At 39.5% G+C, this 17,893-nt stretch overlaps 1 protein-coding gene across 3 annotated transcripts in view; it reads right to left on the bottom strand.

The window, feature by feature from the left end:
* Positions 1 to 17,893, bottom strand: part of LOC126377830 (uncharacterized) — a 361,766-nt gene that overhangs the window by 11,774 nt on the left and 332,099 nt on the right. For all 3 annotated transcript variants that reach the window (XM_050025772.1, XM_050025771.1, XM_050025770.1), the window contains 4 exons: positions 17,385 to 17,512; positions 6,204 to 6,458; positions 3,913 to 4,150; positions 3,335 to 3,475 (listed from right to left, as the gene is read on the bottom strand). In XM_050025772.1, coding sequence (XP_049881729.1) covers positions 3,335 to 3,475; positions 3,913 to 4,150; positions 6,204 to 6,458; positions 17,385 to 17,512 — 762 coding nt within the window. The remainder of the gene's footprint in view (positions 1 to 3,334; positions 3,476 to 3,912; positions 4,151 to 6,203; positions 6,459 to 17,384; positions 17,513 to 17,893) is intronic.

Genomic DNA, 17,893 nt, shown 5'->3' on the forward strand with positions numbered 1-17,893 from the left:
GTAAAAATGTACCACTATTTTGCACTAATTTACCTGGATTAAAACTAGCGTGTCTTTTGCTAGGTTTTATTAAAAAAATACATTCTAATGTGATTTTCAACAACAAAACCCTCCCAATTCTGAGTAAAAGTGTACAGTCTATTTTACCTGGATTCAAACTAGCGTGTCTTTTGCTAAGTTTTATTAAAAAATAAAATATTCGAATGTGATTTTTCAAAAAAGCTATTACGTGGTTTTCTCTATAAGGCAAGGACATAATAAAAGCAAAAGGTCACTGACCTCTCATGACATGACTGACATGACATGACTCATCATAAAATCTCAGAAACTCCAAATACTAGGAGTCATGTGTATGGGGGTATCTTTTAGGACGAATGAGTACATACGTCCTAAAAGATACCCCCATATCTATCGTGTGGGTTGTGAGGTGGATTACCAACCCCATCAACCATGGTGTCAGGGTTATTATTGAGCCGCCTACGGCCTTTGACATATAACGACTATTCACTTAAGTAATACATAAACTCACGCCTATTTCCCACCGGGGTAAGGAGAGACTATGGAATTCCATTTGCTTCGATCCTGACACACTTCTCTTGCTTCCTCCACATTCATCAATCGTTTCATACACGAAATAATTATTAATAGCTACATACAATTACACCAGGACAAAAACACTACACAAAATGACATAGAAACAACGGTTGCAGAGGCGAAGATGGGAGCCATCGGTACGGCAATGTAGGACGGAAGGGGCAAGTCACAGGGACTGTAACCTGGAACCTGACAGAGGGCAGCAGTAACTGTCAGTCCTATTCAGAGGCGGAGGACAGGAGTCCTAGTATGGCTTTGTAATAGACTTCTCTGGGCGCTATTCCACTTGCGTCAGACAGAGTACTGCGGGGCGGTAGGCAAGAGGGAAACCACTGCCCTATTTTTCGCACCGGCAAGAGCGTGGCTCTTAAAATTGATGATGATGATGACATAGATAATTATAAAATATATAGATAAGTAGTCATGATATGGTGGTGGTGGACAGTTTCAAAAATTGTTTTTTCTTTGCTTTGTCCCGGCTGGAATCAAACCCAGGACCTCTAGATAGTGAGCCCAACGCTTTAACCATTAGACCACGCATGCCACACGAGAATGGAATGCAAATATCGTTTCAGTTTGACTAACTTACGGTTTAGCATTATCCGTACAAATAATCATATAAATTATTCGACATGATTCATTTTCCACACTAAATCTGGACATAATGAACAGTAGTAACTGAAAGCCGATAACGTTTCAGCGTTTCACAAAGAGATTACTCATGGACGGTTAACCAAAGGGTGTGGCGTTACTGCTAGCACAGCAGAGAGCTGGTTGATGGTTGCGATGATTGCGAGTGTGGAGTATCACCACAAACTATGGCTCACCTTTTGTGCTGTCCTAAGTGCCCTAACACCTGCACTATTAAAGACCTTTACGAAGCCACTGACAATGCCGTAAGCGTGGCCAATTAGGCTGCCTGTCCATTGAAGCGGAGCGAGCTTGCGGAGCGGTGAAACGGATAAATATTAACCAATAGGATTGCATAAAAACTCCGCTCAGCTGCAGTGGATAGAGATTGGTTAATCCTACTGGTTAATATTTATCCCTTTTACCGCTCCGCAAGCTCGCTCCGCTTAAATGGACAGGCAGCCTTATTGGTCAGCAAAAATTTTGTATCGATCGCCATCGACTCGCAAAGAAGAGAAGAGAGAGCCCCAGCGCTCCCCATTTGTCCGGCCAAGTTGTTAATGCAATCTGTAGCAAAATTTAAGAGCCACGTTCTTGGCGGTGTAGCATTCTCCACCCTCGTCTATCAAGGGTTCTTTACAATACAATACAAATACACTTTATTGCACCAAAATAAAAAGAAATATTTACAAAAAGACTCTTAACATGGCAAATGGCAGCCTTATCGCCTTTACTTATAAAACACGACGTTCGCCTTCTTTTTTGTTTTGCTAATAAAGCGTAGAATTAAGTAATAGTAAGCAATTTATAATTGTAATATCATTCATAATGTTGATCCGTCAATAAAAGCGCACGCACGTAATTGTGGTATATTCATTTCAACCCTTACATCACCCTTCTCAGTGGCACCTACTGAAGACCTAACACCAAACGAACCCGCTGCGAACATGGGAGATAGCACAAGTAAGGAAAGAAGTGGTTATTGCTGAAGCATCGACGGGTGCAGTGGAACAGCACATGGCCGTAAACAATATTCTTCTATCAGTACTGTTGCCTATATACGTCCCACTGCTGTGCACAGGCCTCCCCTCTATCAACCGGAAGGGGTATGGAGCATACTCCGCCACGCTGCTCCAATGCGGGTTGGTGGAGGTGTTTTTACGGCTAATAGCCGGGACCACCGGCTTAACGTGCCCTCCGAAGCACGGAATCATCTTACTTTTTCGGACAATCAGGTGATTCAAGCCTGAAAAGTCCTTACCAAACAAAGGACAGTCTCACAAAGTGATTTTGACAATGTCCCCATCGGGAATCGAACCCGGATCTCCAGATAGTGAGCCTAACGCTCTTACCACTAGACCACAGAGGCTGCTAGCTCTATCTGTCTTTTATCGCTAGCACTCAGACCTCCGCTCAACCGAATTCAGAGCAAACTACAATTATCGATACGCGGAACATAGTATTGTCTAAACGTCTGTACCAGTGGCCAGTGTGGGTGCCTTTTGTGATATCTATCTGATATTGCTATGAGTAGTAGTGGGAACTATAGTGGGGACTATAGTGGGGACTATAGTGGGGACTATAGTGGGGAAATAGCCGCTGTGGTCCTGTGGTACACGGGCTTGCTTCTCAATCAGGGAACCCTTTACCGGACTTGCACCAATGAGTTATTAGGCTCGACCATTATAGATGGCGATACGGCTCACCACCTATCAAGTGGGTCTAATAGAAAGCTCGGTGAGGCGTGGGTACTTAGTTCATCTTGCGATTGACTACCCCAATGAAATAGTTGTGAGCTTAAAATAACATAACATAAAATTAAACAGCCTATATAGGGTTGATTCAGACCATGATTCTGAGTTGATATCAAGTGTATTTTTTAAAATTATTTTCAATTCCATACTTTTGCGACGGAAAATTCTACTTGATATCAACTCAGCATCACGGTCTGAACCATCCCTCAAAGTTTTCGTTACGATGTCACTAACACCCTGTGTACTTAATTTCTCCCTTTTTGTATTTAAAACTATTGTATTAGAAGTTGATCTGTAAACGTGATAAATCGTCTCCGTCAAGGCTTTATATTATATTTCGGTATTACAGTACTAACCTGCACTCAGGTTCATCGCGGCAGGCGTGGGCGAGAGTGTGGCAGGCGGGGAGAGGGGCGCCGAGCGGCGGCCGCTGCGCACACGACGGGTGGAGACGCTCTTGCGCATTCATGCACGAGTCTTCGCGGTTGTCGGTCTTCCTGTAAAGTGTGAAGTGATGACCTTAGTAATAATAGATTCAACATCTCCTGAAGAAAAGATTAAACTATTTTACGTACATGTCAATCTCATATATTTTATCACTTTCACTGTCGATTGTCATAATCGTTAGCAACTTGGGTAAGACCCTGGGTCTCTTGCCTGCTATTTTGGTTCATATGAAAATTTTAAAGGCTAAGAATTACACTTCTAACTGTCTGTGGCGGAGGACAGGAGTCCTAGTACGGCTTTAAAATAGACTACTCTAGGCGTCATTATAATAAACGTTTCTTTCTTTCATTCTACTCGCGTCGACAGAGTACTGCGGAGCAGAAGGCAAGAGGGAAACCACTGCTCTATTTTTCCCTATAAAGTAGCATGGATAATGCTACACCGAAAGAGCCTCGCTCTTAAATTAGTGATGAAGAATTACACTTACTTGCAAAGACAAAAAGCGATCTCGGTGTTCCAATGCACTCCCGGCTTGCGATAGAACCCTCGAAGCGCCTCCATGCACCCTTCTCTGTCACACTCACTGGCATGACACTTCTGCAGCACAGGAGTGAGCGAGGCATCACACTCCTTGTCCTTGATGCAAGACTCCAAGGCGATATGGCACGTCGACTGCAGGGCTACCTTCTCATCACCTGCTTTACCGTTCTCTTTGCCAATCCTCTCTGTTGGTTGGGCATGGTCGTTAGTGGTCACGGCACAAAAAAAGAATAAGATTTTTTAAAGTATATAGGTATCCAGTTTTGACTTCGGTCGTACCCCTTAGTCTTATATTTGTGATATAAGAAAAAAAAGTCAACCGTTGTTTGACCCGATTGTTTAAAAAGATATTGGATTTATAACTACTAACAAGCCCTTGGTCGATATAATAAATATAACGCTCAAACTATATAGTGTTATAAAAAATCCGAACGCGGAAAATACAAACTGTTCAATTAGTATGGACACGCGCAAACATGTTCAGAACAAACCACTCGGAGAAATAATCGTGGTCGCTTCAAACAACGGTTAGCTGAATTGCGGTAACTTTGCCATATCAAGAGTAACACTGAAATAAGTTTTATTGTAAAGATTAACTTTGATTTCGATCGTGTTTATGATAATATTTGAAAATATTTTATTTTCGATTTAAGTAACAATACTTTTCTTTTATTTCCCACCTTGTTCTGGTAAAGTTACCCTAAAATTATCTATTTTCTGAATTACACATTATATTTTAACACTCACTATAAGTACGAGAGGTAATATTCTTAAAATTACTTTGAATTTTTAACTAAAAACCTTATCACAGCGACATTATAAATGTTCCCGTTTTCCTTCAGCGTAATAATTACTTTCCCACGAATTTTGAATAAACTTAACATATAATTTACATGACAAATAACGAATTATTCACGGCACGAATACAACTCTTTATTTTCGCACGTACTTAAAGTCTAAACACTGATAAACACATTAACGAAATATTCACGTATTGTAACACCGAAATACATACAAAATAATTGAACATAAAAAGCTTTAAATTAATAAATATATTATTTTATACATCAAGATATAATACACATTGGGTAGGTACATAAATAAATTAATAAACGAAATAACTTTACATATACGTAAATAAATATGGGAAATAATCTTTTAAATGGAAACGTGATATTATTTAAAATACAAATCTGCTCATGCCATAACATTATAATTTACAAAATCGTGATAAAAACTGAGATACAACGTGTCCAAAAGATATTAAAAAATATCCAGAAAAACTGTTTTATAAAAACACGATGAGTTGCCAATGATAATTTATGTATTATGAAAAAAATATGTATACGATTTTGAGATACAAGCAAAATTTTGTTAACTCAATCATGCTGTAAAATTTTGGTTCGTTATAATCACAACAATGGTGCCTATAATTTGATTGAAAGCGTCGATCGTGTCACTGTCACGTTGCTGAAATCGTGTAGTGCAGGAATTTGAAAGGACAACGTCACAATCACAAAACACGATTCCACCAAACACAAATTTAAATTATCTTGACACTCCAATGTTGAATCAACTCCATCAGTATCTGACCCTGAGAGTACCTGAGATTTTCTTTTGCGGAAATTGCTAAGCTTTTCGGAGTTTGCGCCTAAGCCTTCTCTTAAAAACTTAACCTCTAAAATTTTACTGTGATCAAGGGAAGGGAAGCGGATTTCAAGGGCTCTAAAGCATTTGCTAAGAGAATCCTAATACTTTAAACTCTACGCAAAGCTCGACGTGATTCTCATTAATATTGAAGCACTTTCGCTTAACCAAACGTAAGTTTCTGGTAAAGTGTCTAGAAAACTAGAAAGTGCTTACTGGGATCGAAACAAAGATGGGGATAGCACTCAGAGTAAGATGGTGCTAGAGAATGGATCAAATCACTCGTGAAGGTTCTCGTACATGATCTGTCTGTACATACTAAGCCGGAAGGTGAACTTACGATATCTATGGTTAGAAACTCTCCTTTCAAGTGTTTATGTTACACCTAAATTTCTATAGACGTCAACTAATCTCTCTTTATCATCTAACAACTTGGTGACTGCAACTTGTAAAGTGCGTTCTATTTGAAACTGCTTTTATGATTTCTTCGTTTTTTCTATACTATATTTTGGCTATCATGCATGGGATTCTAGAAGATTCTAAAGTGTTGAGAGATTCGTCGACGTCCTAAGATAAACCAATGATACGTACGATTTTCATCTATGTATCCTGCGCCGTAGACTGTCTTGGTCGCGTACAGGGGGTCTTCGCTCCCCCCTGGCTCATGGTTCCAGCGGTGGTAATGGTGCCCGTGGGGGTTGAAGTGAGGACTCGCATATCGATGTATGTGCGTCTTTATTTTGTCCGGAGTGATCACATTTCCGTCCTGCGTTATGGACATACCGCCGATCCATGAAGTCACTGTCGTGTTCCGATTCGCGTTCCGTCCGTCCGACATCAGCTTTACTGGAATGGCATCCATCGTATCGCTTAGCTGTGGTACGCGACCGAGCAGAGGCGCGACGGGACTCCGCGTGACCAGAATCGATCGCGCCAGATCGGTTAAAGCATCCAATAAAAAAATTGACCCTACTGACGGCAAAGATAAAAACGACAATCCAAACAATCCACAACGATATCGACTTTACGACATTTATCTTGCAAAAATTAAAATTTCGATTCTTTAATAAAACTTTAATGAAGTAGCCCCGTTTAGAGAAATTAGAATAGCAAAGCCTTCGATGGCAGTCCCACTCGAACTATCGTCAAAGCCAAGTCTATGCCGCGCAGTAACCATAGAGATCGTAGAAATAGATGCAGTCAGAATCATGCAACATGCAAATCTCAAGATACATTTTAGACTTTCATTACGAGCTGATGAAAGTGTAAAATGTGAGGAACAGGAAAACAGCGGCGATCTAAAAGCATGCAGGCATAAAGTAGGAGCGAGTTTTACTTATTGACTAACAATTACCAAAGTTAAAGCTAAAGTTGTTGACGCTGCTAAACTTGGAATGGAGCTTATTTTCTATGTGCAAAGAACAACTTGAGAAAAATTGCTGACAATGGATAAACTTTGTAAAAGACGAAAATTATGTTGAATTGTATAATATTTGGAAGTGATATTACTGGTGAGAAATTTAAACCTTTGAAAACTTTTGGTATGTCGAAGTATTTCTGCGGTTTTTCGCAGTTTGGGTGTCACCTGGAGGTTGTTATGACGCTCCTACCTTACGAAGCGAAGTGCGAAGCGTGCAGTGCGAGAGGCGACGGAATCCGACAGAGAAATGACCCGAGAATCCAGATACAAGGACTAGACAGATCTATTAAGGAGTTTAGATCATGTCTGTATTTGTACTGTCAAATCCCTTAAAGACTTTGAAAGGGACTGTCGTTAGACCGGTTTTCTGACTAAAGGTATTGATAATTTCATATGCGTTGACTGTTTTAAAAAGTTGGTTTTGATGAATGAAAAGTTGCAATATCGGGTTTCTAGTGCAAATTCTCACTGTAAAGATCCACACTATTATATAATATTTTTTAACATGAAGTACTTACACAAATTAAAAGATTTACAGCACACATTTAATGATGTTAACGTTAAAATATAATTTACCATGTAGAAACAGAAATGGACCAATTCGATAACGAGATCGACAAAACAGTTGGTCAAGTCTAAGGATCAAACAAACCCAAATCTAAATAACAGCATCCCAGTCAAGCGCCTCCGGATCTGCTGATTCTCGAGCCAAAGAGAGACACATAGAGAGAGAGAAGACTTGAGGGTGCGGCGACGGCTCACCGTGGCGGGGCCGGGGGGGACGCGGGGAGAGTAGGGCGGCGCGCAGGAGGCTCGCGGCGGCAGCGCGCGTCATCAGCCGCGTCCCGTTCTCGGTGACCAGCAGGATGGTACCGTCGGGCGCGGCGTAGCGCGTGAGAGGCGGCGCGTGCGACGCCGGCCGCCGCGGCGACTCGAACAGTGCGCGGACCGACGGGGGGCAGTCGCTCCACGCCGCTGTCCCACAACCACGTTACTAACTGCCCTCCACCCGAGCTCGAGCCGCGAATACCCTTATTGGAATGTGCTTCTTCTATTCACGAGAACGATTAGGTATTTTCGTGACTAAGTTCTTGCGGTTTGTGGAAATAAGATAGAGACAAAAACCAAGGGTAGATTGTTACGTTAAGAGTAGGTACATCTGTGTAGTAAGATTGTCACAATAAAACGAAAAATAAGAATACATTTAAACAATGAACCCTTTGGTTATTTGAAGTAGAAATCTTAGAAATTGTTTTCGCGTGTGTAAATTCCAACTACGTGAATAGAGAGATCCTTTAAGAGTATTCAAGTTCCAGAGATGAGGTAGACGCGAGATCTAGGTAAGGTGTTCGCCGCCCCACAACAATCTATCAGCAGCCCAGAGACCATCCGAAGGCCGAAGGTGTCAAAGCCAAGAGTTGAGGTAACTGCGGGCACTTGTACGGTGTGTGAAGTCAGGAGTACACTAAAAGAAGCTCAGTGTTCAGTGAAACATAAAGGAACAGCCTTGTGTGGTAAAGTAGTGGTACTAAGTCAATCCTAAGGCCTAGGTATCTAATCAGTGTTGGAAACAAAATAGGCACGTATAACAAAAAGGTAATAGATAAAATAAAAATACTTAAAATAACTAATTAAACACGTTGACGGCTATTTGAAAGTGAGTCTAGTACTCCTTACAAGCATTTTATAGTGTAGTGTCAATGTTTTGTTGATTATATTGTATTGTTATGGCTGTACGCTTTGCATATTCATTTTGTTTCGTTATGTTCCCTAGGTTGCCCTGATACGTTACGTAAAATAATAAAATAACAGAGTACTATGCGCCTAAACGCTCAGGCGTGCCGCAAGGTACTGTATTTGGACCACTAGTGTTCGTATTATACATATTGATTAGTGTCATAATAACGCGTGTACCTATGCGTTGCCGTTAAACACTTAAAGCTATTGCTATTAGTTATTTAACATTAATAAGCGAGTTTCGAGTGAGAAAGTATCCCCAAGAAGTTTTTGATGTGATTTTCCTTAAAATTTCCATTGTTTGCATAATTTGTATAAGTAAGTTATTTGTTTTGAAGACTATCGCTCAGAGGTCGTTGGTGGTCAGGGATGTTTGAAAAGGTGTTTTTCGCGTGGATATTTTTCCAGGCGTGTTCGAAAAAGTAATTTGAGCAGTTGTACATGTTCCCACGAAGGGAAAGCGGGTGATACAGCCCAGTCTAGGGCTGGGTACAACGCGGTTGTATTTTAGTTAAAAAAATGCTTTATATTATAAATATGGAAGTACCTTTTATTATTTAAATAAAGCACCTATAAAAATATTAGTGATATCAAACACTAACTTCATCATCATCAGCCGTATGACGCCCACTGCTGGGCATAGGCCTCTCCCAAGGATCTCCTCCCCCAAACACTAACTTAACATTACGCAAATATACAAAAATAAACATTTACATTTGCGTAGTTTTAAGTTAGTGTCTCCTCAATCTCTTTTATTAAAGATACTTTAAATACGAAGAATAAGAATAAAATTTGATTACTTATATGTATAAGAACTAGCAACTATACCCATTTTATCTACATACACATAAGGTATTATATCGTTTAGAGATACACAATTTAGTGAAATTGTAGTCCTTATTCAAAGTCCCCTGAAATGGTTCAATATGCGAGTAATCACAATCACTAATCATCCGAGAAATATTTGTTGAGTCACTTTGATTAAAACGAGATCAATCCTACTGAGTCGACTCGTGACTAAGAGTGATTCTTCATTCTCGACCGTCCCTACTGAGCCTATTGTTCCACTTGCGTTGTTCGACGCTTTGTTAGACCTCATGTAGGCGACAGAACCAACAGAAGTTTCTTATTCCTAACTGCGGGAATCGTTATGAACGCCATAACAGACTAGTTTCCAACTAGTCAAATCAGTTACTTTTTACTAAACGGTGGTTAAGCGTTACGCTCACGATTCGGAGGTCCCAGGTCGAAATCCCGGTAGGGAATTATCACAAAAAATACTTTGTGATCCCTAGTTTGGTTAGGACATTACAGGCTGATCACCTGATTGTCAGAAAGTAGGATGATCCGGGCTTCGGAAGGCACGTTAAGCCTTTGGTCCCGGTTACTACTTACTGATGTAAGTAAGTAGTCGTTGCATGAGTCATGCCAGGGGCCTTTAGCGGTTCAATACTAACCCTGACACCAGGGTTGATAAGGTTGGTAATTCACAAATAGAAAGAAGAAAATGTTTTTCGTTAGTACACGACCCAATTGGATAGTTTCCTAGGTCAAACATAAATTATGAAATTCTGAATACTAAATAAATACAAATCTAAAGGTGACAAAACCGTTTTCTTTTCTATTAAACTTATTTTTGAATTTTAATAAAGAAAAATGTAATAATATGTGCGACATTTTTGTCACGTTTTTCTATGACGTCCCAGGTTGCTTTTATATACAAATTCCATTGCAATTTCGTGTTTTGACGTTTAATAAAAAGTAACTGATTTGACTAGTTGGAAACTACTCTATTTCTATTTCTCGTACTTCTGTGGTTTGGGTTGTAACGTCGACGACCAACGTCCTTTGGTTATTAACATTTTGTTGTATCTGTACAAGAATATTGCCTTTATGTTACTTCTAAAACAATCGACTCGTATTCCACAAAAAATCATTTATGAACATTGTAACCTTTTTTTTCAATCTGCATTAACATAATACGGGAAAGTACGAGGGCCTTTGAAGAGGCGAAATCTTCAAAAAGGTTAGGGGCAGCCCGCAAAGGGCTTCAGAAGCTAAAAGTATTTCCTTTCCTTTGTTTCACTACTGTGCTGGAGTCCGACTTTTTGAATTAATACACCATTGATGTTATTGGCTTTTTTTGTAGACATTCCGTAAACAAATGAACGAAAACGAAACGAAACGAACGAAGCCGTGGTCGCCCAGAACGCTTGCCTCTCACTTTGAGGTCGCAGGTTCGAATCCAGCAATGATTGTCGAATTTGTTTTCAAATTCATGTTAAGATCATAAATGATTATCATGTGCTCAGCGAATCCACATTCCCGAGAAATGCATTTTAGGAGGTATGTGACTAACTAGGGAAAAATTCAGGGTAACACTTTCCTCATGTTCTAATTTTTAGCTTCCTACCTTGAAAACTGCGAAAAGTCCCATATAAAATTTCACCCCTTCTATGAAGGAGCTGGGGGCACATTTCCAAGAAAAAAATGACACCCGATTTTTTGTGAGTCACAAATAGTTCGCATACCAATTTTTAGCTTTCTCCCTTGAAAATTGCGGAATGCTCTATAAAAACTTCCACCCCCCGTTTTATGAAAGCAGCCTATGTCACTCTCACATAAAACTCACGGCAATTCGTCGCTTTGTTTTGTCGTGAAAGACGGACAAACAAACAGACACATACACTTTCGCATTTATAATATTAGTATGGATTTCATCACAGAACAGAGGTCGATTTTTGTTATTTTTGACTCCGCCGGCGTGATCGAAGATTTCCCTCATTCAGCGCTTGCGCTCAGGGCTCCCCATTTATCCGGAGAAGTAAGTATTTAATATACATTGTTTTAAGTTTACGCGGTTATTATCATAATTAAAACACATAATAACGGGTTCTTACCGCGTTTAAATGGGGATATGAGACTCCCGATATTTCGACACTGTTGCAAGTGCCATAATCACGGGATGACTGATGAGATTGGATTGGAGTAGGTAGATCCATAATTTTCTACGGGCAGACATATCTGTCTACCCTCTTTCTTTTGCCGCTTGTTTATGTTTTTGATATCGGAATGTTCGGAACCATCTGAACTCGCACCAAACTCACTACGACAAACCGCACTCACTGTGTCCTCACGTTATAAACAAGCGGCAAAGAAAGAGGGTAGACAGATATGTCTGCCCGTAGAAAATTATGGATCTACCTACTCCACTCCAATCTCATCAGTCATCCCGTGATCATGGCACTTGCAACAGTGTCGAAATATCGGGAGTCTTATATCCCCATTTAAACGCGGTAAGAACCCGTTATTATGTGTTTTAATTAAGAAGTATTTAATGCCATTTGTGGCAAACCTACCTGGCAAACCTGGTTTTTTTTTCTTGGTGCAAACTCATTGGCGCAAGTCTGGTAGCGGGGATCGCACCGGCGCTCGGTGCTGCCCGCTTGAGAAGCAAGCCCGTGTTACACAGAAGCACAGTGACAAATAATGTAAATCCTTTATTGAATTTCGCTTTTACTGACGGAATCGATCAAAGAGAAATAAACAGCCACGTACCGTTCACACAGCATTATAGTAATCCCTTATTTTATTTTCGTTACTCGCCGAAACATCAATTGCTTTCATCCACAATAAATCCCTCAACCCAGACGTTTTCCTCCCAAAAATAGTCGAAACTTTCACTGATATTTTTCCATTTTTTTTTGGAAATCCGAAAATATCTCAACGCTGCATTTTGTCGGCTGCCTGAAGAAAAGTTGGACGACTTAAATTACGTTCCGTATTTACGTTTGTTTGTTAAACCTTGCTAATCCTTAAGCCGTCGCTTCGTGTTTCGATTCAAACTCCTTAAAGTTGAGTGTGGGGTTGGTTACAAGCGCAAGGCGGGTTATGATGGAAGCCTTTTTTAATGTCTCTTTTTAACTCCTCTTGTTGGGCAAGATAGGAGCCTTCACGTGTAGGTAGGTGACTAAAACTATATGCTTCTAATACGTGAATGGTATACTGCAAAAAAAAACAGCTGATAAAATATTTCACAACGAATTTATTCCAATTTTTATTCAAATTCAAGAAATTAATTCAAGATTATTGAATCGTGGTCATCATCACTAATTTACGAGCCACTCTCATGTCGGTATAGCATTTTCCATGCTACTTTAAAGTAGGAAAAATAGGGCAGTGGTTTCCCTCTTGCCTTCCGCCCAGTACTCTGTCTGACGCGAGTGGGATGGCGCCAAGAGTAGTCTATTTCAAAGCCGTACGTAATCCATTTTTCAAAACATGGTTTTCACTTTAAGGCGAAGTTAATTCCGTACAATATATAAACATACACAGGCCTCCTCTTAAACAACCGGAGGAAATCCAAGCTTATGTGGTTTTGGCGACGTAATGTAGTAACACGCATTTCGTTCATGCCTCACACCGTGCTCTCTGAATCCGGCGAAATTCAAACATGGAGTTTTTCCCGGAATAAGAGTTCGTCTGTCTGGATCTGTTGATGAGATTACGTTTTGCTTATTCGAGCGGATGTTGCCAGTGTGTTTACCCCTTTGTCTGTTAATACATGACCAAAGAACACGCTATGATGGCTTTACAATAGTGACGAAAAACATAACATGCACACGTTTATATCCCAATTGTGATAGTCAGAGGATGTAGAATGTGATCGAAACGTCAACTTTAATATGGAAATACTTTTTAGTCTTCAAAAACTGCTCCGCATCAGGGAGACACCCTACGGCCTGGCAAACCTATCGCACCTGGAACTTTTTTATTTTCACAACCCCTATTTAAATCTTGGTCAAATTCGATCGCCAGTGAAAAAAACCTAAAAGGCGGAAAACAAGATGGCAGCCTTACAATATTTTGTTTTTCCAGAAAATGTCTCGAGGATAAAAATCATGTATGGAGTATGGAAATTGTTCTCGATCCTCGAAACCTGCTCCGCATCAGGGAGGTACCATACGACCTGAAAAACCTATCGCACCCGCAACTTTTTTATTTTTACAAGACCTACTTCACTTCACTTTTTAAAGTTTATGGCTGCATCGTTTAGAAACGATGATTCTGCCAACGTCAAGGTACGGAAGAAAAAAAAAATCATAAAAAAAATATTATCTTGGTCAAATCTAATCGCCGGTAAAAAAAACAAAATGGCGGAAAAACAAGATGGCAGCCTTACAAAATTTTGTTTTTCCAGAAAATGCCTCGCAAGATGACCTAAGTACCCACACCTCGCCGAGCTTTCTGTTAGACCGATGTGGATAGGTGGTGAGCCATATCGCCGTCTATAGGTCGAGCCAATTGTGTTAGTGAAAACTACACTTAAAGTAAATCAATAACTCATTGTGCAAGTCCGGTCTCGGGATTCGAAATGGCGAAGAATGACGACTTATTTATCGAAAACATTAATCAAATGCGACTAGCAATTGTAAGTTTTTGGATTTAGAACTAGTATTGCATGTATACTGATTTGAAAGTTTCAATAATTTTTTATGACTTACTGCACGACACTGTTAACAATAAAGTACGGTCACGAGCATTAATACGTATGGTATACACTTTGGTACCATGTCACATTATTTTTTTTGAGAAATTGAACTGTAAGTCTCACTAAATGTCAAATATGTTAGTGCGACAGAGTCCTGAAGTGGGTACATTATATTGCTCATGACTGTACATTTATTTGCGTACCTAATTGTCAACGTAGGTAGTTATTAAAAAAATAAAAGATTAAAACCTAAAAACCCGACTCCAAAAAAATCACGCACTAAAAAGTATGAAACAAGAAAATAGGTAGCTATATTTCTCTGAAATTCTTCCGAATAGTGATGTTTTAAGATAGCCGTGGTTGTATGCCCAACTGTCCTAAAAGTTTACTTAGCGCAATAAATACCTACTTTCTTGTTTCATACTTTTTCGTCGAGTCGGGTTTTAGTTTTTAATTTTTTTTTTAATAACTACCTACGTTGACAATTACGCAAATAAATGTACAGTCATGAACAATATAATGTACCCACTTTAGGACTCTTTCGCACTAACATATTTGACATTTAGTGAGACTTACAGTTCAATTTGTCAAAAAAGTTAGTTTTTTTTTCTTGTTTTTAAACTTTTATTTTTATTTGTATTATTTCGGGGTTTTATTTATTAAGATAACATGCTTCCGATACGTGTTTTATGCAAGGTTTTGAGATACAATATATCTGGAAAATGTCTGAGTAGTCATGTTATTAATGGGACGTAATAGGCTATTTTCCAACTAGTCAAATCAGTTACTTTTTACTAAACGTCAAAACACGAAATTACTATGGAATTTGTATGAAAAAGCACACTGTGACGTCATAGAAAACGTGATAAAATGTCGGACTTATTATTACGTTTTTCTTGATTAAAATTCATAAATAAGTTAAATATAGAAAATAAAAAGTTTTTCGTTAGTTTTAGATCAGTCTTTATTTAGTAATCAGTATTTCATAATTTATCTTGAACCTATTACGCAACCCAATTATCGAGTAAATACAAGGAAACCAGCAAACAATAAAAAGCTAGTAAACATATCCGAGTGCTATAAAAACAAAAAAGAACTAAAGTAAGTTTACTTAGTAACATTTATACATCATTGGTTTAGTTGTGATAAATGTAAGAGGTACACAATCCGAAAAGATTTTATTCGTAGCCATTTCAACTTACGAGTCACAATGCCATTAGTCAGAATCTCACAATCAATTTATAGAAATTTAGGCTTAAGCCGGATTAAAAGTTGGCGTGGGTGCCTCGAGATGATCCCGGCTTAAGCCTGGATAACCCCTTCGAGAGGGGGAAGTTTGGCTTGTAAGAAATGAATCAAACGTTCCTATATTGAATCAGGGATTGGCTAAGTTCAGTCTTCGTCGCGGGGTATTCGTAAATTAACCTTTTTGTTCAATACATAACATAAATAATTAAAACATAAGTACTCGTAATACCGGGTTCTTATCGCGTTCAATGAGGGATATTAGAGTTTTAATTATGATAATAATCGCGCAAACTTCAAAATATGTATTATATAAATAGCATATGTCCAACTGCTAGACACAGGCCTCCCTTCAATCGTCCTGAAGGCATAGAATAAGGAATGATACTCTGAGGGCTTCTGGAGTACTCCACCACGCTGCCATAGAATAAGAATAACGGAATAACGGCAACTCTCCACTACCATCAGCGTCTGAGCTAGGTTTACCTCACCCCCCTCGGATATAGTGTCAGACGTCACACACATAGATGCGCGTGTACGATAACGTCAATGTGTAGTTTCTGCGTAAAACGAGGTGTTTTGTATGAAGTGTCCCGGTTGTGACGCTGCTTTACTGATTGCAGGTTGGTTGAGGTTTATACACATACTACTCAAACTGTAAACTTTAGCTAAAACTATAGTACTTTTAGCTTTTCCTTAAGTGACTTTTCAGAGGTATATCCAATGCAAAACGAAGGGTGGAAGGCAAGAGGGAAACCATTGCTCTATTTTGCCCTAAAAAAGTAGCATGAAAAATGCTACACTGTGAAGATCGTGGCTCTTAATGATGATGATCCATCGCAAGATGAACTAAGTACCCGTAACTCACCGAGCTTTCTGTTGCGCTACGCGCCGCTTGGGGCTTCGCTGTATTGGGTCAAAAATATTTCTTATGCCTATTCCTAAAACTTTTACGAAATATGTTCCTGTCTTTTCATTAATCTGGAATATTCTAGAAGCTAGAGCAAATACGAATGGCCCACGCGATAACTCTTACTATTCTATCAGCGAGTTCGAATGATACTTACACTGAATGAATTGTATTGATTGCGTTAATGAAAATAGTTCTTGTGCCAGGATTTCTGATAGCAACTGTAAGTGTGTAAGTAGCTATACCACTAGGTATAGCTACTCATAGTACCAACATAACATAAGTTCACGACGATATCCCAATTGGGGTAGTCAGAGGAACATCCATCACAAGATGAACTAAGTACACACGCGTCACAGAGTCGTATCACCGTCTATAATCAAACTTGGTACCTTGCCTTTGGTAACTACTAGGCCGGACAAATGGGGAGCGCTGCGAATAGGCATGTGCAGCTACCAAACTTTAGAAGACAACGATTTTGATAGTTAGATATTTTTAATTTAAATAAATGCCTTATTTATAATTAAAATGGTGGAACATGACTGCCTAAATTGTATATTTTATTTAAGTATTTATTCAAAAACTTAAAAAAAGATTTGTGCCTGGTTAGGCTGCGTTTCTGTGCTGAGATGTGCGGATTTGACCAATCACAGTGTTCGAGAGAGCGAAAAACGAAGACGCTATGTCACTCTCTCCTTCACGGTGATTGGTCGATTCCGCTCCGAGTCAATGGAAACGCAGCCTTAAAGGCAATAGTGGACTAAAATATAGCTGCTACATAAATATGCTACACACCTTTGCCTACCCCTTCGAGGACACAGGGCATATTGTAGTTAAGAACACCCGAAAATTTAATAAAAAAACATTTATCAAGTACTCTTTTTTAACAGACCCATATTTTCTTGAGGTTATTGAACTTTCTCACTCGCTTCTCGCAATTATTGAGCATCTAAAACGTAGCATACTCACCGACACACGGGTTGTGGTTGACGACGGTGAAGATCCTGTCACATCGTTTCTTCATGTGAGTGTTAGGGCAGATACATCCAAACAGGGGGGACAGACGTAGCCCGGCCCACGCTTCGCGGCATGCCTCCCTGCGAACGTAATGGTTAGGTTAGGTTAGGTTTGTAAACGATGTCTAACTCATTGGTTGACATTCTCCATCGCTCATCAAAATTAGGATAGTGTTCTGTTACGTATGATCACAATTACGAGACTGAGTTTAATTATGAGAAATAATTCTACGCGGTCTACCAGATACGGTCTACCAAACACGGTTAACCAGACATTGTCTACCAGACATTGTCTACCAGACATTGTCTACCAGACGTGGTCTACTTAACGTGGTCTACCAGATACGGTCTATTGACATGGTCTACCACCAGACGTGGTCTACCAGATACGGTCTATCAGACATGGTTTACCAGATATGGTCTACCAGACACGGTCTACCAGACATTGTCTACCAGACGTGG

Source organism: Pectinophora gossypiella, chromosome 24 (genome assembly GCF_024362695.1).
Source record: "Pectinophora gossypiella chromosome 24, ilPecGoss1.1, whole genome shotgun sequence".
In the NCBI taxonomy this organism is placed as follows: domain Eukaryota; kingdom Metazoa; phylum Arthropoda; class Insecta; order Lepidoptera; family Gelechiidae; genus Pectinophora; species Pectinophora gossypiella.